This window comes from Lampris incognitus, chromosome 6, assembly GCF_029633865.1.
Source record: "Lampris incognitus isolate fLamInc1 chromosome 6, fLamInc1.hap2, whole genome shotgun sequence".
NCBI lineage: Eukaryota > Metazoa > Chordata > Actinopteri > Lampriformes > Lampridae > Lampris > Lampris incognitus.
In genome coordinates, this window is record NC_079216.1 from 42837332 (window position 1) to 42863138 (window position 25807).

The 25807-nt window shown below is 43.2% G+C and overlaps 1 protein-coding gene and 1 long non-coding RNA gene across 2 annotated transcripts in view; both read left to right on the forward strand.

The window, feature by feature from the left end:
• The window catches only part of ush1c (Usher syndrome 1C), a 39741-nt gene that overhangs the window by 4669 nt on the left and 9265 nt on the right, over nt 1–25807 (forward strand). The window contains exons 3-14 of the mRNA XM_056282629.1: nt 419–562; nt 2233–2371; nt 3976–4084; nt 4224–4248; nt 4394–4451; nt 4614–4802; nt 4900–4959; nt 8583–8639; nt 9965–10107; nt 15645–15710; nt 15981–16129; nt 16529–16575. Coding sequence (XP_056138604.1) covers nt 419–562; nt 2233–2371; nt 3976–4084; nt 4224–4248; nt 4394–4451; nt 4614–4802; nt 4900–4959; nt 8583–8639; nt 9965–10107; nt 15645–15710; nt 15981–16129; nt 16529–16575 — 1186 coding nt within the window. The remainder of the gene's footprint in view (nt 1–418; nt 563–2232; nt 2372–3975; nt 4085–4223; nt 4249–4393; nt 4452–4613; nt 4803–4899; nt 4960–8582; nt 8640–9964; nt 10108–15644; nt 15711–15980; nt 16130–16528; nt 16576–25807) is intronic.
• On the forward strand, nt 20072–23334 carry LOC130114732 (uncharacterized). The gene is made up of 3 exons (XR_008810408.1): nt 20072–20096; nt 22930–22983; nt 23264–23334. It is a non-coding gene; the product is annotated as an uncharacterized LOC130114732 (long non-coding RNA).

Genomic DNA, 25807 nt, shown 5'->3' on the forward strand with positions numbered 1-25807 from the left:
TGGAGAACTATGTTGAGATTGAGGTTTCCTGAGAAACCTACAGGGGCGACACGGTGGCCCAGTGGTTAGCACTGTTGCCTGACAGCAAGAAGGTCCAGGGTTCGAACCCCAGGCCATCCCACGTCCTTTCTGTGTGGAGTTTGCATGTTCTCCCCGTGTCTCTGTGGGTTTCCTCCGAGTGCTCCAGTTTCCTCCCACCATCAAAAGACATGCATGTTAGGGTTAATACTCCCGTCTGTGCCCCTGAGCAAGGCAATGGAAAGAAGAACTGGAGTTGGTCCCCGGGCGCTGCAGCTGCCTACTGCTCCTATACAACAGGATGGGTTAAATGCAGAGAACAAATGCGCTGTAACTAAACAACTGTGCAATGACAAAATGAAGTGGCTTTCTTCTACTAACTCTCTTCCAACAAACTCAGGTCTATGGATTTGCCAGTACTGGTTGGAGACCTGAAACTGGTGATCAACGACCCAAAACGATTGCCGCTGTTCGATGCCATCCGACCTCTCATCCCTCTTAAACACCAGGTGGAGTACGACCTTCTCACTCCCAAGAGATCACGGTGAGTACAGTCATACATCGATGTCCTGATTTTAACCGATTTACTGATTTAACTGATTTTAACCACTAAGAAAAGTCAGAGGGTTGTTTTCAGTCTTAGTTATTGTGCCTATACAGCAGTTGAGACAGTAATTGAACATAAATATTGACCAAAAAAACAACTTACATTGCACACATAAATTACACCATAATACATTGCAACCCTAAATGTTTACCCTGTAGACAGGTACAATTGAATAATGAATATAAATCAAGATAAAAATAGAACTTTTCTCAGCTAACCCTCACCTCAAGCATCCCCTCCAAACTATGAACAATACAAAATTGCATAACATCCAGTATAAAGTACATTAAGATATAGTGCAGAAGCAATCAGATGGGCCAGACCTATCGATAGGAGAGTAGGTGACTATAGAAGGCAAACACCTTTTATTGTCAGCTTTTATTGTTCAATTAGTCATAGTAGCCTGGGCATACAAAAATATTTATATACATGGGTATGGGTATGGGTGTGCAAAAATATTTAGGATAATTAATAAGGACACTGATACAGCCCATCTTCAAGCAGACCTCCATAGCATGAGGAACTGGTGTGATAGATGGCTACTGAAATTAAATCCAGGAAAATGCAAACATTTACACACTGGGAAAACAAGTGCCAACTGGGTTAACTACAAAGTTGAAGATTTGATGCTTCAGCAAGTGGAACAGGAAAAGGTCATAGGTGTCGTGGTCGATTAGAACTTTTCTAAATTTGTTTAAGGAAATAGTTTTACCATTATATAAATCCTAGGTGCGATCTCATCTTGAATTTGCAAGCTTGGTCTGGTGTCCTTATAAAGTAAAGTATATAAAAGCAATTGAGAAGGTTCAGAGAAGAGCTACTAAACTAATCCCAGGTCTGAAAGAGATGTCATATGAAGAGAGGTTAAGAAATTTACAACTACCAACTCTAGTATACAGGAGACATAGAGGAGACATGATTGAAGTCTATAAGCTTGTACACAAAATATGTGATTTTCACAGCTGAACCTGTTGTCTATTTGTGGAATAATAGGTATGAGCTAAGAGGGAACTCCTTAAAACTATTCCCGTTAAAGTGTCACTCTGAAAAGAGAAAAAACTTCTTGCTGTAAGACTTTCTTGCTGTAAGAGCATGGAACAACCTTCCAGAGGATGTGGTGCAGGCTCCTTCAGTTAATTCTTTTAAAAATAGATTAGATAAATTTTGGTCAACAAAGGACTTTTTATACAATATAAAGCTGAGTTGTGATCATTGTGGGTATTGTGTGACTATGATTATTTGTGAGACTAATGTATTTGAGAGACTATTGTATTTGTGATTTGTGATTATTTGTGATAATATTGTGATTTTAATAACTATATTGTGGTTCTTTTTGCATGGTTGTTTGTTTTGATTTGTTGAGTCTGGTGTAGAGGAGTTGTATCCTGTGCCAGAGATTTTTTCATTAAACTTCATTGAATTAAATTTCATTAATGTTAATAAGGGTTTTATTATATAATACTTCCCCCTTGTCATTTTCTATGTGCTTCCATGTCACCCCTCTCTTTGGTTGATAAGTACTGCTCTTTTGTCCTTCCTCCAACTATCTGATTTCTACGTGCTATTTCATCGGTTTATGCACTTCCTTTTCTTTCCTGATTCTGCAGGAAGCTGAAAGAGGTCCGTTTGGATCGAACCCACCCTGAGGGGCTGGGTCTGAGCGTCAGAGGAGGGCTGGAGTTTGGCTGTGGTCTCTTTATATCACAGATTATCAAGGATGGTCAGGCTGGGACTGTCGGCCTTCAGGTTCGTCTGTGTGTCTCTGTCGAAGATATCTGTATTGCCAAAGTCTCCCAATGTTTGCTATTCCTCGGTTTGAGCGTGGTTTTGTGAAGCACTCTGTAATGTTTGCATTTAGATAAGAGCAACAGAAATAAAGTTGATTATAGGGGCATCCGGGTTGCGTAGCGGTCTATTCCATTGCCTACCAACACAGGGATCGCCGGTTCGAATCCCTGTGTTACCTCCGGCTTGGTCAGGCATCACTACAGACACAATTGGCCGTGTCTGCGAGTGCAAAGCCGGATGTGGGTATGTGTCCTGGTCGCTGCACTAGTGCCTCCTCTGGTCGGTTGGGGCTCTTGTCCAGGGGGGAGGGGGAACTGGGGGGAATAGCGTGATCCTCCCATGTGCTACGTCCCCCTGGCGAAACTCCTCACTGTCAGGTGAAAAGAAGCGGCTGGCGACTCCACATGTATGGGAGGAGGCATGTGGTAGTCTGCAGCCCTCCCCGGATTGACAGAGGGGGTGGAGCAATGACTGGGATGGCTCGGAAGAGTGGGGCAGAGCCCTAGAAAGAGAGAGTTACGTCAACTCCGTAGATGTCAATGGGCCACAGCAATGGCGGATCATGGGAGCCCCGGATAGTTCCAAACAGTGCGCATAGAATATATGTCACGTTGGAATATATCTATATCTATATATAAATGTAAAAATCTGAAAATATTGGTTAGTAGTTACCAGAAATCGCGGCTAAGCAGTTCATTTAAATGACCCACCAAGCTTCGTTTGGAACTATTCGGCGGCTACATGAACCACGTGACCCTCTCGCGTTCTGACTCCTCATTGACGCAACTCTCTCTTTCTAGGGCTCTGGAGTGGGGTAATTGGCTGGGTACAGTTGGGGAGAAAAAGGGGAACCCCCCCCCAAAAAAAATAAAGAAATAAAGCTGATTATTATTCAGGATGATGATGATAATGATGATGATGATGAATGTGATTATTATTACCTTCCGAAGAGGTTTGAATGTTTATAACAGAAGAGTAATTCATTACCTATATATTTCTAAGTAACGCTATTGTGCTGATGTCATGACTCCATTGCTTATGGGGTCATTCGAGATCATTCAGACACTAATTTCCTTTTGTGGCTATTGAGGATCACTGATCACTGCTCGGCAGATGATAGTAATAAAACCAAAATACCCTCAATGGGGTAAAGACTCATGTTTGTTTTGCTGCCACAGTACTCGGATGTCTATATTAGACAGTCCATTCTCGGTCTGATAGACAAGGAGTGAAGGAATGCTCTGATTTCATGAGAAAAATGCAAAAATCCACTTTGGACTTGTTTCGGCTCATCCACACAAACAAAATGGCCTTGTCAACTTTTTTTACATTGTGTTTTATACCAAACTCTCAGGGGAATCTGTCACCTGCACAAAATGAAGAGGAAATCAAGCTTTCTCTTAGATCAAAATCATAGCTGGAATTTATCACATGAGAACTATAAAAACAGAGTCCATGAATTGCAGCGTCTGACCCCCATGTTAATAATTTGAAGTTTATCATTCTCTTTCCTCAGCATTTTTCAAAATAATTCAAAAGATTGCCCTCTGTGTAACGTTTAGGTCGGGGATGAGATTGTTCGCATCAATGGATACTCCATCTCCTCCTGCATCCATGAGGAGGTTATCAGCCTCATCAAAACCAAGAAAACTGTGTCACTCAAAGTCAGGCGTAAGTCGCTAACAACCTAATTTTCATCCACAGAAAGACATTTTCATGCATATGAAATTCAGTGTTCTTTAACGGGAGTTGTATTCCTTAAATTTCATTTCATATCTTTTCTTTGGGGGCGGGTATCTTGTCTGAACAGATGTGGGGATGATCCCAGTAAAAAGGTAAGATGATTTATATTTTATGATAGCAGTTGTAATTACTTTCATCAATTTTTTTTTGTCAAGCTTTAAGCTGGGAACAATGTACCGAGATTTGATTGCTGTGTTGAGATAACATTGTTCTTTTCCTCTCTCCCCTCTTCACCAGTTCATCCGAGGAGCCCCTCAAGTGGCAATTTGTGGACCAGTTTGTGTCTGAGTCAGGGGTAAGATCCAAAGATTTCTAATTGATTGCACCAATATTTTCAAAAGCAGAGACAGATTTTTCTTTATTACAACACTTAAAAGCAATAGCACATAATTTGATAACAAATATGGGTTTGTCCACCCCCCCCCCCCGTTCTTTCTTCCTTACCATTCTGCCCCAGGAGAAAAAGAGCAGCATGGCGGGCTTGGCATCCATTGGAGGGAAGGAGATAAAGGAGAAAAAGGTTTTCCTCAGCCTGGTCGGCACCAAGGGCATGGGCATCAGCATCTCTAGCGGGCCCACCCAGAAACCTGGCATCTACCTCAGTAATGTCAAGCCAGGCTCCCTCTCTGCAGAAGTTGGACTTGAGGCGAGGGCTCAGAATCACTCAAATGACTCTATGACTTGATGAGACCCAAATATCCACCAGCTTCAAACTGTATCTAAAATCACACCTCTCTCTGTAGGTTGGCGACCAAATTGTGGAGGTGAACGGGGTGGATTTCACCAATATGGACCACAAAGAGGTGATTTTATTTTCCCCGTGGTTACTAGGATAGGAAATTTATCAATTTTCCAGCCAGTATAAGCACAAGACGACGAGAAGGAAACCCATTCAGGTGCTTAAAGATGCCATTTCCATCAATCCATTATCCAAACCACATATCCTGCTCTCAGGGTTGCGGGGATGCTGGAGCCTATCCCAGCAGTCATTGGGCGGCAGGCGGGGAGACACCCTGGACAGGCCACCAGGCCATCACAGAAGATGCCATTTATCCCAGCTAAAAAAAGAAAAGAAAAACTCGCAAGTCAAAATGAAAATACCTAAGTCAGAAACGTGCATACAATGTACAGCCATATTTATTTTTCCATGACACTTCTCCCCTCCAAGATACTCTAAAAGATCTCCCAGAGAGGTAGGACATGAACTAGCGGATGACAGATCCTGAGATACCAAGCTCAGTGAGTGTGGAGAGGAGGATTTGGTAGTTAACCAAATCAAAGGTAGCTGACAGATGTAGCAGCAATAAAGCTGAGAACTGACCAGCAGCTCTAGCCAAACACAGTGATTCCATTACCAACAGCAGTGCAGTCTCGGTAGAGTGACCCCACTTAAAGCCAGACTGATTCGGATTGTACAGCTTGTTCTCAGAAAGGAATTTGGAGACTTGGTTAAAGACTGTGCGCTCAAGTAGTTTTAATAGAAACGGTAGGAGTGAAACCGGTCTAGTTTTCAACCTGAACTGAAAAAGCCTCTGGTGTCACCCAAGTCTGCCAGTCGCTGGCTTTCCAGAGCCTTTTCTATCCACCAAGAGTTCTTAAGCTCCATCCCTCGTCTCTGTATGTCCGCCTTGGCTCTGAGTGAGCCACTCTTTTACCCTTGCAGATTACATCATTTTTCCAGGTACGAAAGTGTTTCCTTTTCTTGGAGGTGAGCTGTTTCTGTGTCATTCTCATCAAACCAGTCCTGGTGTTTTCTGGGCATGTACCCAAGGATGGTTTTGCAGGTGTCAAGGATGGTGGATTTAAGCAGGTCCCAGTGCTTCTCAGTGTCATCGGGATATTACTGTTGGAGGGTTTCCCAAAGAGAGGCCTGAAGTGGCTGCTGGGTGTCAGTTTCACTCAGGCTTTCAAAGTTCAGTCTTAGCCAGATCTGCTTCTTTTGAACCCTCCTTTTCCTCTTGAGTTTGATGGACATCATGGAGTGGATGAGGCGATGATCTGTCCAGCCGTCATCTGCATCAATCATAGCCATTGTGATGTTAACGTCACGGCAGTCCCTGGTTCATACAATGACATAGTCAAGCAGATGCAACTGTTTGGAGCAGGGGTGTCTCCGAGATGCCTTAAATTTGTTTTTCTGGTGAAACAGAGTATTAGTGATGGTGAGGTCGTACTGAGCATATTTGCTAAGAAGCAGAACTCCATTGGCATTGATGTTCCCGATGCCTGCCTTTCCTATAGTGCCCTTCCAGAGGTGTTGATCCCGGGTGACCCTGGCGTTGAAGTCTAGTAGAATAATCTTATCCTCCTTGGGAATTCTTGTCAGTGTCTCATCTAAGCAGGTGTAGAAGGCCTCTTTTACTTCTTCTTCAGAGTCTAAAGTAGGGGCATAGGCACTCACAACTGTTGCCATCTGGTTGTTGGCAAGCACCAGACAGATGGTCATGAGACGCTCACTGATCCCCACAGGAAGTTCAGACAGATGGCTGATGATCTGGTTCCCGATGGCAAATTCAGCACCATGGATCCTGGGCTCATCAGCAGCTTTTCCTTTCCAGAAGAAAGTGTAGCCAGTGTGGCCAGGCTGGACATCGGAGCACAGGAGAGCCACGCATATCAATAGCTCCGATAACGATGGGCGTGGCCATAACATCGGTACACAAAAGAGCCACTCATATCTATGGCTCTGTTAGCGACGGGCATTGTTAAACATCGGGATACAAAGAGCCACGCATATCAATAGCTCTGACAACGACTCCTAGAGGATAAATTCTGAGTCTCATCACCAGCCAGTCAGACTAGCTTGGTCTAGTCAGAAAGGCACGAACTGAGGAAGCCTCTTGGATGAGAGGCGAAACGTTTTCACGGATATATACCAAGTCCAGTTGCACTTGATTCAACTCCTTTGGGTGTAGCCACCCTTCTCCTCCTTCAGTTGTCCTTTGTCTACCCATTGGGTTTCACAAAGGACAGCTATGTCAATCCGGCATCTCTTCAGTTCTCTGGTGATGATTACAGTTCTCCTCTCCGGTCTGCTACTGGTTGCACTATCCATCAGTGTGTGCACATTCCAGGCTCCAAAGTTCATGTTTCTGTGTTTCTGACTGCGTGTGGTGATCCCTCTGGATGCAGTAATCCAGTCAGGAGGTTTGAGGCAGGCTATTTTTAGGGCACCTTTTCTAGCCTCCTTCCCCAGGTGGGATGAGCAGAGTGGATCCTAAAGAGGGCTACTCAGTCATGGGTGCAGCTACTGAAGGGCTCTTTCTACCTCATTCCAAGAGCCCAGCGACTGAATCTAGCACCCACTGCCTGATGGGCTGGCTCATGGCTAAGGGCTTCCAGATCTCACAATCCTGCCCCCATTGCCACTTGCCGGTCACCATAGAACTTAATGTTAGGGTGGATTCCCTTTATGGAGGAAACCTGTGGCTGACTTTGTTTAACGTGAGGAGACTGATGCACAGACAGCCACCACATGGTCCTCAAAAGATCTGGGTCAGGATCCAGTGGCATGGAGTCCAAGACGACTGGAGGCCCATTTCTGCTGCAACCTTCGTCCGCCTTCCCAGCCGTTGTGATGCTTCCCTAAAGCCATCCTTCATCCTCTGCCTGTTCCACAGTTGAGGTCTTGGTTGGATTGCTCTTTGTCAGGGACCTCCCCCTTGACCTTACCGCCATGGGTGACCCTACCATATATAATGGTAGTGATATATGTCAGACTAGGCATTGCTCTCAGGATCGCAGGACCACACAAGCTTCTCCACCTCGACAAGGTGACAATCCACAGAGAAGTCTATTACATTGTCCTTATACCATATAAAAGCATATCAAAACATCATCCTTATTGTAATCCTGGCTATTGTAATTTCTCCCTAACCCCAGTCAAGAAAAATATTGCTGCCTACTATCTTAGAAATGATTAGGGGCATCAGAGTGGTGTGGCGGTCTATTCTGTTGCCTACCAACACAGGGATCACCGGTTCAAATCCCCATGTCACCTCTGGCTTGGTCAGGCATCCCTACAGACACAATTGGCCGTGTCTGTGGTTAGGAAGCCAGATGTGGGTATGTGTCCCGGTCGCTGCACTAGCACCTCCTCTGGTCGGTCAGGACACCTGTTTTTTTTGGGGGAGGACTGGGGGAAATAGCATGATCCGCCCACACGCTAAGTCCCTCTGGCGAAACTCCTCACTGTCAGGTGAAAAGAAGCAACTGGCAACGCCACATGTATCAGAGGAGGCATGTGGTAGTCTGCAGCCCTCCCCAGATCAGCAAAGGGTGTGGGCCAGCGGCTGCAACGGCTCGGAAGAGTGGGGTAATTGGCCAGATACAATTGGGGAGAAAAAGGGGGGGGGGGAGAAAAAAAAGAAATTATTAAAAATTTTATGTTAATACTTAATAATAGTTCTGTTAATGTGTTGCTCAGGCTGTGAGGGTCCTGAAGAGCAGCAGGAGTCTGACCATCACTGTCCTGACGGGGGCTGTAAGTACTTCCTTTATTTATACGCCTCCATACAACTTACTTTACATTATGATGATTACACTATTCAAAGCGGGAGTTTTGCATACTTTGCTTAAACACATTTCAGCATACGAACACAAAAGTTGCCGAGATAAGAATCAATAGAATTGGATATAAAGTTTTTCACAAATCTTTAAATGTTGTTTAGACCTGTATGGATGTAGAGTGTTTGATTGGATTAGCATGCTATGTTTTGCTCTCACGATGCTGAATGTTAAATGAAGGGACATTATCTAAGGTTTTAGGTGATATCAAATATAAAATCATCTCTAACAAGGAAATGTGGACTAGATAGTAAGTTGGGATAGTAATGTGGAACTTCTTAAATGAGCTAAAGAAGATTCTTTTTCATACTGGTGATATCCTTAGGCTGTCACAGCGAGACGTTTTTCATGTGATGTGCTTAGATTTGAATATGTGACTTACTACTAGCACGGTCTTACTTGTTTAAATCATCACAATAAGCAGATCAAGAATATATGCATTTCAATGACCAAGTATTATATTCTTCAACTCTAAACTTACTTAAGAGGAAAACAGTGTGTGAACATTGAAACAATTGAAGGATCATCCTTTAAGGGACTAAGATGACTGTCACATCCACCTGACATTCAGCAATGATTAATGTGCCCATTGTCTCTTTGGGACATCACAGTTACCCAGACTGCGCCTCTGTCAGACTATCTGAATGAGTCACATTTGTCATCAGTCAAATCATTTACCAGGTTCTTAGCCTCCGGCTTCAGTGGATGGATCTGTGTAATGGAGACAAGCGATCTCATTTTATTTTCCATCTCCTCGGGTACCTCTCTAGAGCATTTCTGTGTCTGTGCATGTGTATGTGTGTGCTTGTGTGTGTGGATGTTTTTATATGGTCTTGTGTGTGTTTTTGTGTGTCTTCTTTCAAAATCAGATAGCCACTATTTGATAAAATGATTGGCAACAACCTAATCTGGAATGTTGTTGTAAATAGAATATCTTCTATTCAATATCTTCTGTCATATAAAAAGCAGACCAAAAGTTTATGCTGACATCTCTTTAATATTCATGCCAGTATATACGGACATGCCCTTTATATGTTCTAATATCATAATCTACACGTTTTCTTTTGCATCCAACTCCCATAATTACTGGCACCGCATCTAGAATGCCAAGCATTACAGCAAGCTAATGTCTACACAGCTATGGCTCTATATTCACCACAAATACTACTAATAAATTGGTCATTTGCTACAGAGCATATTACCCTCTCCCTGACACCTTTCTGTCTATCTGCCTTTCTTCAGGGCAGTGAGCTGTTCATGACTGATGGGGAGCGTCTCGCGGTGGAGGCTCGCAGAGAGGTTGAGAGACAGGAGCTGATGCATCAGAAGAGGGTGGCACTGGAGACCAATAAAATCATCAAAGAACAGCAAGAGAAGGAGAGGCAGTGAGTGAACAGCCCAAAATGATTGGGACTGCTTCTTGAAATGAACTTTGTCTTTACTGTTTAATTAGAGTGGTACTTTGATGGGTGACAAATTAAAGGAAAAACGTGAATGCTTGACCCTTACAGTGAGGGGGTCTGCAGGCTCTGTGGGGGGCATTTTCTTGACATGGTTTGGGTCCACTTGTCCCGTTAGAGGGAAGGGTCACTGCAAGTCAATACAAAGTTATTCTGAGTGATCACCTTTATCCTATGATGAAACATTTCTATCCTGATGGGAATGGTCTCTTCCAGGATGACAATGCCCCCATCCACAGGGCACAAGAGGTCACTGAATGGTTTAATGAGTATGAAAATGATGTAAATCATATGCTATGGCCTTCGCAATCACCAGATCTCTACCCAATTGAACGTCGATGGGAAAAAAAATTTTTTCCTAAATTTATTTCTGATTTTTCCCTTTTTCTCCCAATGTAGTGGCCAGTCGCTCCCTATTCTAGTTCAAACACCCACCCTCGTACTGCATGCATCTCTCCGGCCGGCAGTCTCGAAGGAGACGCCTTGCCACCTCCATGACAAGGCAAATCCAGGCCAAACCACTGCTTTTTCCGACACACTCAGAGACGCATTCATGTGACAAACACAAGCCAACTCTGCCCCCCTCCTGAAGACAGCGTTGCCAATTATTGCTGCTTCATCGAATCCAGCCATAGTCGGATCTGGCGAGACCAAGGCGCGAACCCCAGTCCCCAGTGGGCAACTGCATTGACACAAAGCTGATGCTTAGACTGCTACACCACCACGGACCCACCTATGGGAGATTTAAGACCGATGTGTTAGACAGCACTCTCCACCACCATCATTAAAACACTAAATGAGGGAATATTTGGTGCGCCATCCCTCCAGTAGAGTTCAGAGACTTATAGAATCATGACAAGGAACACTTAAGCTATTTTGACAGCTTGTGGTGGCCCAACACCTTACCAAGACACTTTATGTTTGTTTTTCTTTTCATTTGTCACCCTAAATCTCACCTGGTTCAGATCAAAGAGTTGTAGATTGTACTGAATATGGATGTCACATCTCCATAAACAGTGCCATATGAAGTAAAAGGGCCTGTCCCGTAACAACAGCACTTCATGCCGACGATTTTCTACAGGATCTTGCAGCTCACATAAAGAAGAAAATTGCTGCATATTGGAAAATTGCTTTCTTGTGCAAGCATAATTTATCCTAATTCTAAAAATAGGGTCTATCTGGAGATGTATACTCACCTCACATGCTAACAACGGTGAAAGCAAAGTGTCTATTACCAACTAATGAGCTGGTGGATGTCTTATGCTCTTCCTCACTTTTCCCTGTTAAACAGCTTCACCGCTAACCACAAACTCAATCCCAGACTGCTAGCAGAAAAGATGAAGTGATCGACATTTCCGTTTATATAAAAAGCCTGCGTCTCTCCTTCATTACATGTGCTCTGTGAATGTGGCAGTAAAACAAGCATCTGGAAGTGTTTTCAGAAAAGCTCTACATCAGTAGACATTATTCAGTCTTTTAGCAGTTGGAAAATAATATGCACTTCTGGTATAGCCCTTTTTTAAGGAACAACTCCCTAAAAAAAACTTTAACAGGGGGAAAAAATAGGAAAAAGCCTCAGGGAGAGCAAAAGAGGAGGGATCTCTCTCCCAACACAGACAACATGCAATGGATGTTGTGTTTACACAATTTACAAAATACAACATTGAAAGAGGATAACAGAATTATAATGGAATTATAAAATATATGAAGAATATGATGAGGAGGATGCCAAGCAGTACCACCAGAACAGCCCAGGACCCGAGCCACGTTAGTCACATGACTGAGTGAGAGAAGGATATAACATTGAAACAGGATAACAAAATTATATGGCTTTATAAGATATATAAGAAGAAAATGTGATGAGGGGGGGATGCCAGGCAGTGTCTAGGTGGCGACCACCATCACCATGGAGACCTGGGAAGAGGACAGACTGCACGTGCACACAAGGGAGACTCACATCACACCATTCACACACACAGAAGAAGAGAAAGGAGAAGACATAATTCAGAGAGAGGGAAAAGATATGTGAGAGAAGAGAACAGTTTGCAATAGTCAATAATCTATACACAATAATCTTGTCAGCAGAACAGTACTTGGTAAATTCATTGAGACAGAAACCGACCTGCCATGCGGTACAGATTGTGAAGCACTCAACTAAAGGCAACTAATTGTAGGCTAAGGCAAAAAGATGAGTTTTAAATTTGGATTTAAAGGACTCAACAGACTCTGATTGTCTGATGGCAGCAGGCAGGTTATTCCACAAGAACGGGGCCTGACAGGAAAAGGCCCTGCCACCAGCTGACTTCTTTTTAATTTTGGGTACACTCAGGAGCCCTGTATTTTGAGAGCAAAGAGCTTGAGATGGAATGTATGGTTTAAGGAGATCAGACAGGTAAGATGGGGCAAGCAAATTTAAGATTTTATAAGTCAGCAGAAGCACCTCGATGTCTGATCTAACACGAATAGGAAGCCAATAAAGGGAGGCAAGAATTGGTGTAATATGGTCAGATTTTCTGGTTTTAGTTAGGATTCTAGCTGCAGCATTCTGAACCATCAGAAGACTTAGTACTAGCATGTGGCAGACCTGAAAACAGATCATTACAGTAACCAAGTCTGGATGAAACAAATGCATCTATTAGAGTCTCTGCATCAGCCATGGACAGGAAAGACTGAATTTTAGCCATGTTACATAAGTGAAAAAAGGCAGTCTTGGTGATTTCTTTAATGTGCTTATCAAAAGAAAGGCTGGGATCAAATGTAACACCAAGATCTTTGGCTGCCACCCTTTGTGAAATCACAGAGTTGTCAATTGTTATTGTTACATGATCAAATTGGTGTCTGTGTCTAGCAGGGCCAATGACCAGCATCTTAGTTTTATCGGAATTTAAAAGCAGAAAATTTAGTGACATCCAATTTTTCACAGCAGCCTAGCAGGCCTCTAAATTAGTCATTTGAGTATGATCATCAGCCCTAATAAGCACATACAGCTGAGTATCATCAGCATAGCAATGGAAATTTATTCCATGACTGTGTATAAAGAGAGAAAAGTAGAAAGCCAAGAACTGAGCCCTGAGGTACACCATGTTTAACATCAGAGAATTTTGATGTAATATTATTATAGCAGACACAATGTGTTCTTCCAGATAAGTAGGACTTAAGCCAAGAGAGAGCTAAGCCAGAGACACCAAAATTACAATTTATTCTGTCTAATAGTATACAGTGATCAGTGGTGTCAACTGCTGCACCGAGGTCCAGTAGTAGAAGCACAGAAGTGGAATCAGAGTCCATACCTAGTAGAAGATTGTTCACCACTCTGGTCAGAGCAGTTTCAGTGGAGTGACAGGCCTGAAAGCTGATTGAAAAGCCTCATATAGATAGTTTTCTCCTAAATGGGTCAAACGTTGTTGATACACAACTCTCTCTAGTACTTTAGAAAAGAATAGAAGATTAGAGACTGGACGATAGTTATTAAGAGACCCCGGATCGAGGTGCAGTTTTTTTAAGTAGAGGTTTAACCACAGCTGCCTTAAAACTGCTGGGAACAGTGCCTGTAGTAAGTGATAAATTAACAATATCTAGCATTGTAGGTCATAGGAAAGGCCTGAGGTCTTTAAAAGGTTTTGCTGGTAAAGGGTCAAGTAGGCAAGTAGTTGATCAAAGAGGTTGAATCAGTTCATCTGGATACAACGTATATTGACAGATATACGTTTCAACACTCAAGTAAGTGACATCTTCAGTCTAAACTGACTGCAGGTATCGCCACCCCTTATAAACAATACAGTACAATACAGTGCCTAACGACTGAAACCAACGACCAGTTTCATATGCAAATATGGGTGTGACCATTGATCATGTGTACTATTCACAGATGATTAGGGATTTTTGCAATCTCAGCATTGTAAAATGGTGACAGATGTATAATAACTGAAACCAACGACCAGTGACCATTAACAAGAGTGTCGATGGCCATGTGTACTATTCACAGATGGTTGGGGAATAGTTGCAATCACAGAATTGTAAGATGGCGACAGATGTACCAGGAGGATTGCAGTGACTTGTACATTGGGTAAACAAAACAGACGCTGGCCAAAAGAATGGCACAACACAGGAGAGCTAACACGTCAGGCCAGGACTCTGCAGTCTACACCCATCTACAGGCCAGTGGCCACTCATTCAGGGATGAGGGTGTGCACATCCTTGATAGGGAGGAACTATGGTTTGAATGGGGAGTCAAAGAGGCCATCTATGTTAAGAGGGAACAACCATCTCTGAACCGGGGGGGGGGGGCTAAGAGTACATCTGTCGCCATCTTACAATGCTGTGATTGCAACTATGAAATGTATCTGTCAATAAACGTATCCAGATGAACTGATTCAACCTTCTTTGATCTGGATACAACATTTATTGACAGATACATTTCATCACTCAATTAAGTGACTGCTTCAGTCTAAACTGACTGCGGGTATCCCCACCCCTTTATAAACAATACAGTTGCATAATGACCAAAACCAATGACCAGTTTCATATGCAAATATGGGTGTGACCATTAACTAGAGTTTCAATGGCCATGTGTACTATTCACAGAGGATTTGGGAATGTTTGCAATCACAGCATTGTAAGATGGTGACAGATGTACTCTGTCACCATCTTTTTTTCTTTTTTTTTCTTTATTTCTGATTTTTCCCTTTTTTCTCCCAATTTAGTGGCCAATCGATCCCTATTTTAGTTCAAACACCCACCCTCATACTGCATGCATTCACCAACTGCATCTTTCTGGCCGGCAGTCTCGAAGGAGATGCCTCGCCACTTCCGTTACAAGGCGAATCCAGGCCGAATCACTGCTTTTCCGGTACACGCAGAGATGCATTCATGTGACGAACACAAGCTGACTCCTCCCCCCTCCCGCAGACAGCGTTGCCAATTATTGCTGCTTCATCAAGTCCGGCCATAGTCGGATCTGACGAGACCAAAGCGTGAACCCCGGTCCCCAGTGGGCAACTGCATCGACAAAAAGCCGATGCTTAGACCGCTACACCACCGCGGGCCCCGTCACCATCTTACAATTACCACACCATGACTCTGACAGCAGATGTTCTGTCAAGTACATCACAATCCTGCATAGCAGGACCTTTGCTAGGACCTTGCTTGCAACAGCTAGTAGGGATATGCCACAACTGTTGCTGCAGATGGACTTTTTACCCCTGTTCTTGTACAGGGTGATTAGCATCCCTCCATTGTTGAGGGACACTCTCCTGGTCCCAGACCTGCAGGATGTACTGATAGATCATTCTGGTGTACAAGTATCCTCCTTGTTTTAAGAGTTCTGCTGAGACACCACACACATACACACACACACACACACACACACACTGTATTTTGTATAGATTGATAATGGTTTTATTTGGCCTTGTACTTTTTTTGTTGAGGCTTATGTTTGTTAATTTTTGCTCATTGTTTAACAGGAGAAAAATGGAAATTTCTCAAAAAGCTGCTGAGGAAGAGGAGCGCTATCATCAGGAGATGGAGAAGTGCGTTCTCAATCTATTTATCCTTGCACCTCAGTCTGCTAAAAACACACAGCTAGACGAATATGAAAGAACAGATGTGTGTAGACAGAAAGATCACAGAGCAGAAATATTTGCTTCTGCAATTTTTAAAATGTTCTTGTCAAACTATAACATAGGTCAGGCGTACTGATGTTCACTCTATCTCTCATCCTTTCTCTCGCTCATGTTGTCTTTTTATCTCAACTCTTCATTAATCCCTTTCTTTTCACCATTCTCTCCTCCCCTCCACAGGATTGAGGCTGAGGAGCGAAAGCACAACAGACAGTGGGAGGAGGACTGGGGAACCAGAGACAGACCCAAGAGTCCCAAGAGCCCTAAGAGCCCATCTCCTGTCCCGCCGGGAATAAAAACACCCCCAACCCCAAAGTCTAAGAGCTCTCGTAAGGACAGAGACAGAATTACCTGTTTTTACCAACATAAATGGATCCTATACTTACTGTGTTGTGTTTGTGTGTTCTCTTTCATTACCCTTTGGATCCATAGATGTATGATTTCTAGGTGATAGTGCTGTGTTTCCCTTGATGCTTTTCCTTAAGTTATTGTAACGCTGTTTGCCTCTATGTATGTAATATGTATAACATGCTATGTCTATTTTATAGATTGGGAGCAGTAGATCCTGAAATTACTTAGCTCATCAGTGGCATTGTGTCTCACTCATATTGTGTCTCTCCTTTTGGCCTTTGTTTCACCTTGTTTCCCTTCTCCTGTGCATGGTGTTGCTCTGGTATTCTCTTTCATTCCCGTGTGCTGTGCTGCCACTTTATCGTCTCTCCTCTAAGCAAGCGGAGCCAGTTCCTTCCCAGAGGAGGAAGGGGAGGAGACAGAAGTGAGTAAAAAGACCTGAATGGACACCGCCTCAGATTATGGTGGAAACTGCTCAGGCAAACCAGTGCAAACAAAACATTCTCATTTTCCTTTGACAACCACATTCCGAAAAAGCTTGGAGATGCTTTTTTTGCATTGAAATTGGACCATGCAGGCAGCCTTTTACATATCCTTTGATACCAAAAAAATCAAATGATGGACATCCAGGTTGGCATGGCAGTCTATTCCGTTGCCTACCAACACGGGGATCGCCAGTTCGAATCCCCGTGTTACCTCCAGCTTGGTCAGGCATCCCTACAGACATGATTGGCTGTGTCTGCGGGTGGGAAGCCGGATGTGGGTATGTGTCCTGGTCGCTGCACTAGCGCCTCAGTTGGGTGTGCCTGTTCAGGAGGGAGAGGGAACTGGGGGGAATAGTGTGATCTTCCCATGCGCTATGTCCCCCTGGCGAAACTCCTCACTGTCAGGTGAAAAGAAGCAGCTGGTGACTCCACATGTATGAGTGGAGGCATGTGGTAGTCTGCAACCCCCCCCCCCCCAGATCAGCAGAGGGGGTGGAGCAATGACTGGGATGGCTCGGAAGAGTGAGGTAATTGGCCAGATACAACTAGGGAGAAAAAAGGGGGGGGGGGTTTCAAATGATTCAAAGATGGATTATATGGGTCACATCGTTTAGTGCTGAATTCTTCTGCATTCATGCCATTCTCTTTCCCAAAATTGTATGGTTTGGTTCGGATAAAAAGGACTTCCACAGATCCTTTTTGAACTCTTCTTTGGGTGCTGTGTTGTGGTTGTTTAGCATGCTGTTTTGCTGACTGAATTGGATGCGATGGAGCATTTGCTCAGAGTGTCTTAAAACTGTATTATTTGGGCTTAGTTTACTGTGACGTTGATTTATATATTTCTTCCCCCATAGCATTTGGCTGGTTTTACCGATATGAAGGAAAGCTGCCAACCCTCCGCAAGGTATTTTGGGTTGCCTAAAGCAAAGTATGGAGTAAACGTAGCTACAAAGCAAAGTTTTGAATTAATTCAATACTTAAGAATGGAATTATTCCTTGAGAAGTTATTGATGAAATGCTTTAAAGGACCCATGAAATGGCATTTAGAGTACTGCGAATGTCCACGAGTTGAAGGATATCTGAATGAAATGGAACAGTTGAGTGGGGTTTTATGTGGGGAGGGAGTTTAATTTGACTAATAGACAATAACCCAATGGCCGAGCATTTTTAGGTGAATGTGGACATCCTTATGATGATGGATCGTTTCAGTTTGGTGGCAGAGGATCATTCGTCTTCTCTCTAGACATAGCAAGAATGAAAATACGTTAGTCATTTCATAGAACCTTGAATTAGTTAATGTGTAATGGTGTTTTGTATGGAATGAGGAACCAGACTGCAGTTTGTCCCCTGCTTTTTCTGATATATTGATGATGCACCTAATGACTCCTTAGAAAGGAGAGAAGGGGAAGAAGAAGAAGAAAAAGAAAAAAGTTTCCAACACAGACACACTCCAGGAGCAGAGGAAAAATAAGAAGGAGATGGAGTTTGAGCTGAAACTGGCCAAGGAGAAAGAAGAAATGTACGAAAGAGAAAAGCAACTGAAAATCAGTAGGCTGGTTCAAGAGGTACGGCAAGGGGCTAAACAAGAACGAGTGCTAGAATGGAAACTTTTTTTTGTTTTGTTGGTGTGCTCAATATTGAATGATTTGTCAAAGCCAGTTAAACCTATCTGTCTTCATTTGTTAATGTTAATGGCAAATTAGAGAGGTCAGTCTGCCGTGCAGATTATGTGGCTCTTAGTGATGTGCATTAATGGCATTTTGAGAAAGGTGCGCATGTGAGAGTGTGTGTTAGCAAAGAATCGATTCCTTAACGCCTCACCCGTTGTTACCCTTTGGCTCTGCTTGGCTCTCTGACTGTGTCCCAGGTGTCAGAGACGGAGAGAGAGGATCTAGAGGAGTCTGAGAAAGTACAGCACTGGGTCGAACGTCTTTGTCAGACTCGACTGGAGCAAATATCCTGTGTAGAGAATGACTCTCCGGAGGTACAGAGTGTTTCAGACACCTCTCCCCCTGCTCACATTTCTTTAGTGATGCATTGTTATTCCAAATGATGCAATATAACGCCAGGTAGGCCAATAGTTTTACATTTCCAAAGTCCCTTCTCTTCGACTAGCATCGTGAAAGGCTGCAGGTAACATAGCTGAATAGTTCTACAATCAAATCACAGTAGGGCTGGGCAGTTATTCAGTATTATCGCTTACTGTTTGAATGAAATTCAGATATGGTCATATTGTGTTACACACTTTTGTCATCCACTGTTAATCACTAATAATAAGAATCTATTACCTAAAATTTCCCAAAAAATGAGGTTTGAAATATTTGAGGGAGTGTTATCTTTAGTTTAGTTTATTGAGGGAAGATTAAAAAAAGAAACAAGATTACAACATAACAACCTCTTTCCTGAGGACAACATATTAAGGTACTGGAGTACTTATTTCCAATGTGGTCCTTGAAAACTGAAAACTAATTTTGGTTTGATATTATACTTAATTTCACCAAATGGTTCAATGTGATGTACCTCAGTTGGATTCTTAGATATGTTTTTACATATTTAAGCAGATATCATGATATATATCGATATCTTATATATATAGAATTTCCTGTGATCAGGATAATAACCATTTCCATATTGCACGGCCCTTACTACCAGTTTTATGTACAGTAGTTTCAGGCCTATGGCAGTTTTAAGATGGGTTCAAAAAAGATGTGAATCCTGAGGGGTATGTGTTTTCCCTAAGCTGTCCCCACCACGGTCTCCTGCCTCTGAGCCCAAGGTGAAGCGTTTCCCGGGGGGTCTCCACCTGGCCACGACCGATCTGGATGACATTAATCTGGATGAGGTTGACCAGAGCCTGAGGGCTCCTCTGAAGAGACTGGCCCCCACCCAGCCGAGCACCAGCCAGCCTCCACCTCCCCTCCCTCTGCCTCCACCCTCACCTAAGCTGAACCCTACCATCCCTAACTACTCCCCTTCCTCCCCCCAAGCCTCTCCACAGCGCCGCCCCCCATCTCCTCCTGCTGGTTCCAGGAGGCCTCCCTCTGCCACATCCACCATGACCACCAAGGGGCGCAGGCCTCATCTCCAGTCTCATGCTCCCCGGCTTCTGCCTCCTCAGCCCTCACCTCCCCCTCCCTTGCACTATCCGGCCCAGTCCTCTCAGGCGTCCTGGCCGCCCTCCTCTCCTCAGCCCGCTCCCCGGCCGCCTCCTCCTCCTCCTGCCCCTCCTCCACCTCCGCCACCCCCACCACCTCCCCCTCCCCCTCCGCCCCCACCCCAGCAGCGCCCAGAGGAGAGGACGGGGATGCTTGGGGGTTACCGCCACCAGCGCCACCAACCCCAGCACCCTCCCAGTCCCCCAGAGCACCGTAGTGAGTGGGAGGCAGGCGGGTATCTTCCCCGTGGAGGGATTTACTCCTCCAACACCAGTGAGATGTCCTCCTACCCCTCCAGTCCAAAGGTTGGAGCCCTCTCTGGTGTGACAGGAGTGACATTTTGGATTTGCATGAACTGTAAATTCTTCCATCCTTCTCTTTATTGTTGTGGCTGTTGTTGTAGTTAATTTTTTTATTCTTATTTTATTTTAGCTAACAGTCACAGATCTGAGAAACTTGAATAGATGTCAAGGGTTTTTTTGTTTTTGTTTTTTTCTTTCCATGAATGCAAGTTAAAGGATAATTCCAGTTTTTAAAACCTGGGTCATATTTTTTTAGGTTTTACCATCATGCATATTGGTTGTGATATATTTTACTCATTAGTTTCATTTTGGAGATTTTGGATATGGGACCACTGCAGGACGCAGCTTTAACTGAACACAAGCTCAGACATGTTTTAACAAGTATAATTCAACCAAAATATTTAAACCATGTATTCAGAAATGAAAACAAATGTGCAAGTTAAGTTATTACTCAAAATATTTGATATCATCAGTTGTTCATCACATTACTGAGCTACTTCTTGGTTCAGCTTGTAGAAATGACCACCAGGTAAGTACATAGTTACAGATTGACCGACTACCCAGCCAACGCAAGTAATGGGAAATAATATGTGCAGTCTAACCGAGGTACTAAGATTTTTATTTATTTATTTATTTTGGTCATTGTTCTTGTTGAAAGGACAGGTTTAAGGATCTTGTTCATTAGCCCTTTAAGAAGCCATTATTAAGCTCTGTCTAGTGGTGGTCCTGTGTCAGAAACCTCCAAAATGAAGCTGACAATATCTTACAATGATATCATATCATAACCAAAATGCATGATGGCTGAAAATACGATACAGGTTGTAAAAAAAAAAAAAAAAAAACAACCCTGAATTATCCTTTAAAGCAACTATAGACAACTTTTCACCCCCCCCAGCATTTCCAAGCATTTTTGCTTGCGCTGCTCTTGCAAAGACAATCGGATTGCTCTCCGTTTATTAGCAGCCTGGCTACTGTCCAAAGCAAGAGACAACCATAAGAATCCCGATTTGAACTAGAAACCCCAATCTCAGTGCGATGATAAAGGCAGAGTAAAACATCCGGTAGTATTAATAAGTAGGAGGGTAGTGATACTTACTGATCCAGTCGAAAGAATGCCAACTGAATGTTGGTTATGAACGCTCTCATGTCCTGGGTGTTGTATTGAACTCTGTTTCCCTGTCGAAATCTGTTCCTCCCTAACTAGAGTTCGATACAACACCGGGACGCTTGATTAACCTCAACCTAACCCCAACCTTAACCTAATTTCAACCTAACCCTAAGCTTAACATAACCCTTACCTTAACCTAATCGTAACCGATAGCTAACCTGTTTCCATGTGAGCGCTTTTGCCTAGATAGGGGGAATCAGATTTCGACGGGGGGAAAAAAAAAGAGTTCGATAAAACACTGGAGCTGGCTACATCAAGCGAATGCCCATCCGAGGTTCACTCTTGTTTTACAGCTGTTTCTATCACTCTCCCTCTTCATCTTCCTTGCCTCCTCCTTCAACGGGGTTCTTTTTCTCTTGCCAGGTAGAGTTTCCACTATCACCTTGATTGTTTCACTGTCCACCATTTCCGATACTGGTGATAGCTACCAATAGCTAGCAGGGGAAACAAAAACGCCATCCTCTTCCTATTTTGGTTGCACATTGGTTGATGCACTTCCTTTGGGCCGTAAATCAAGCCTTTGTTTTCCCGCGAGATTGTACCCAGTGGCAGACAGAATTTGGTTCCCTATAAGCCAGAAAGTGAGGCTAATAGATGTAGCAAATTCGGGGGGCAGTCTGGGAGACCCTCGCCACAGCTGGGACGCGAACCCATGTCTCCCACTCCGCAAGCGACAACGTTAACCAGTCGACTAAAGGGTCTGACCCGTTAGCCAAGGACCAACGTGTCTACTTATCCATGCACATTACACTACCCCGCTCTTTCGGGAAGCGCGTCCCTGCGCTTCAGCATATCAGCTCCCTCACACCTCTGGGCACACGCGCTTCCGATGACCTCACGGTCTCACCATCCCACTTCTGACACCAATGTAGCGAATTCGGGGGGCAGTCTGGGAGACCGTCACCACAGCCGGGACGCGAACCCATGTCTCCCACTCCACAAGCGACAACGTTAACCAGTCGACTAAAGGGTCCGACCCATTAGCCAAGGACCAACGTGTCTACTTATCCATGCATGTTACATAGGGAACAATCTAAACATTGATGGTGTCAGTATTCTATAGCCATTACACTGTGAAATCAACATTTAAGTCATAAAGATGAGTTAAAGCAAAAAAATGTCTACTGCTGCTTTAAATCAACACTTGTACAGGTGACACGTAAAGAGTTGTAGGATTCTCATAGCTTTGGGGGACCGATGCATTTTAATCCATGTGTGCATACTCTGCTTTAATGTAATGGAAACTGAATGTGTGGTTTATACAGGAAAACAAGTAAGCCTATTAGTTATGACAAAGAGTAGTAATGGGACAAACATTTTTCAACACTCTTCTACTGGGGGGAAATATATCTAGAGATGTGGTCATTAACCGCACTGCACAGTCTGTTTGTCGGCAGCTCTGTGATATGCATGGTGTTCGGCTCATGTTGGAATAATTTGGTACTGCTCCAAGAGCGTTGATGAAAGCAAAAAATGAGATGAGCTTCTGAGATGGGCCAACTTATTTGAAAGCATGTGTAGAAATGCGTGCATGTGCATGCTTGTCTTTTGTCAGTTGTTTTTGAAGTAGTCCACTGATATGTGCCTTTGGGGCTTTTGAGGTCTAATCAGGCAGGTTGCTTTGATATTCCTGTAGTGAAAGGGTCATTTTATTTTACTGTGGTTTAGGTTATCAGAAATACCTCCCATGCCAGTCGTGTTTCTGCCTCTAGCAATCCCTTGGTAAGTATCTGTCTTAAAAAGTTATATCTCATTGTGCGTGGAAAAAACACTAGTGCCTCTTTCACACCATGGATGATATCTGTTGAATGTATTTCTATAAATTAAAAAAAAAAAAAATTTCAAGAGACTAAACATTCCCAGTTAGAATATGCTGACCATGGTGTGACTACTCATCTCTGAGTAACTGGCCTCATCGCTCCCTGGTTATAGCTTGATGTTTTTGTGAGGATGGCTTTGGTAGCCTACTGTGTTTATACACCTCATGGCTTTTCTCCAATAGCAACTAGCTCCTAGTCCCCCCAACCAGAGGCATCAGATGGCCCCTGTTATGTCTAAGCCTGTCATGCTGCCCCAGTCCCAGACCCACCGTCCAGATCCACATCGACCCGCTTTGCACTCCGAAGGCCTGGTAAGGGAAATAATCAACTATATTCACCACAGTCAAACCACTGCTGCCAGCAAAGGCACATTAGTATCAGCCCTTACGCCTCTGCTCCAACTTTCTTTAGTCTCTAATTGTAAATTTACACAGTATGACGAACTAGCTACTGTCCTTTAACAAGTCCCAGTGATGCATACAAACAGAGGGAGGCTCTGTGCAGTGATCCTTAATCTGGATGCAGCCTTTAATGCTGTTTTTCCTCAGACAGGCAATCTGCGGTTATTAGATCACACAAGGGAGTCATTCCTCCCTTCCATCAAAAATAACCTCAAATAAAATGGGGGAGACTTCCTAAAGTATTCATCTATCGAATTAGGTTTTCAAGATTTTTTTTTCCAGAGCCAGTTCAGTATCTCAGGCATAGAATATGCTAAAAAGTACAGGCATTAGTACAATATACTGTATGTCCACTGTATGTAAAATGCTATAAAATACATGATACCTTAGTAATATTAGTATAAATAAAATATATTAGTAAAAATAATGATAGTACTGAAGGGATTTCTGGTTTCCAGAATGGTTGGGTTGGTTTTCCGTGTCATACGTTAACTAACAACTGTTAATCTGCTGTTGTAGCCTCCTGAAATGCTGAAACGGATGGTGCCGTACAACACTTCTTTTAAATCCAACAAGAAACAAGTAATCCATATATCAACCCCCTCATGTTATCCTCACCTCTCTTGAGTGCTTTTGTCCCGTGTCTGTATCCCCTCTTTCCTTTCTCTCACATCAGTGTTAGGCTCTCGACCTTAGTTTTTCAACCTGTCGTTTACCTGATGGCTTCATCAGTGTCTGTAGGTACTGTGCAATAGCTTACGCATGGATACAGTCTTGTTTATTTAAAACAACAGCGACCACAGTGTTAACATACAGTGTGGGAAAACATGACAGTCTTCTGGTTACACTGCAAATTATTGGTTTGAATCAATAATAGGTATTGGCACCATTGTTGGGGTGTCAATGATCCTATTATAAACGCTCATTTAAATTGTAGTTTGCCGTTTTATTTTGCTTTACTGTTAGTCAGGAGTTGTTGACATACCTAACAACCTAAAGTGTTGCTCTATCATCTCTGCTAGAGTATCAGGGAGGTATTTGTCTTTCAGTTTGCCTCATAATGATGATGATGATAATAATAATAATAATAATAATAATAATAAAAATCCACTGTGGCGACCCCTAACAGGAACAGCCGAAAGTAGTAGTAGTAGTAGTAGTAGTAGTAGTCATAATAATAATAATACAAAACTTCATTTATATAATGAAAGTTGATCTTGTGCTTTTTTTTATCTTATTGTATTATTAAGTGGGTTTTATCTTCCATCATATTTACATTAACTATGGCACTATATCTCTGTTTTTATGTTCATTTCATGTGAAGCGCTGTGGTGCATGTAATTTCCCTATTGTAAAGAACTTTGAGCTGGATGTGTTTGTATGAAAGTTGCTATACAAATACAGTTTGTTATTATTATTATTATTATTATTATTATTATAATAGGGCGGCACGGTGGCCCAGTGGTTAGCGCTGTTGCCTCACAGCAAGTAGTTCCTGGGTTCGAACCCTGGGGTTGTCCAACCTTGGGGGCCGTCCCAGGTCATCCTCTGTGTGAAGCTTGCATGTTCTCCCACAGTCCAAAGACATGTAGGTCAGGTGAATCGGCCATACTAAATTGTCCCTGGGTGTGAATGTGTCGGCCCTGTGATGGACTGGTGACCTGTCCAGGGTGTCTCTCCACCTGCCACCCAGTGACTGCTGGGATAGGCTCCAGCATCCTGCGACCCTAATTAGGATAAGCAGCTTGGATAATGGATGGATGGAAGATCTTACGCTGAGATCATTCAATTATTATTTCTGAATTCCTTTAGTGGGCTGACAGGCAGTAGACATCTGTATCATTAGGACTAGTCTTCTGCAAGAAATGCCAAATGAGCCTAATTCAGTCTTACTGAGACCACTGTCTGAAACCACAATAGATAGCAGGCTCATTACAAATTAATTGTTTTTTATTTCAAATGAAATGGTATCAGAGCAAAGATTGGAAAGGAAATGCGGTGACTCGTTAGATAGTTAAATGTTTTTGCAGGAAATGGGGTCTATCACTTTTAGCAAGATGGATTACCTCTGTCTTTTCTGCTGAGCTTGTTTTTTATTTTCCCAGTTCCCTGTGTGATTGAATAGTCATAGTCTGTGTGTGTGTGTGTGTGTGTGTGTGTGCGTGTGCGTGTGCGTGTGCGTGTGTGTGTGTGTATTTGCCTATGTGTATATTTATCTCTGTGAATCACTTCTTTCATTAAGAGAAATGCAGTTGCCCTAAGAAGAATTGATAGTTTAAAGGTCACCTTGCTATTTCGGTTTATAATTGTTATTCTGCGCATGGT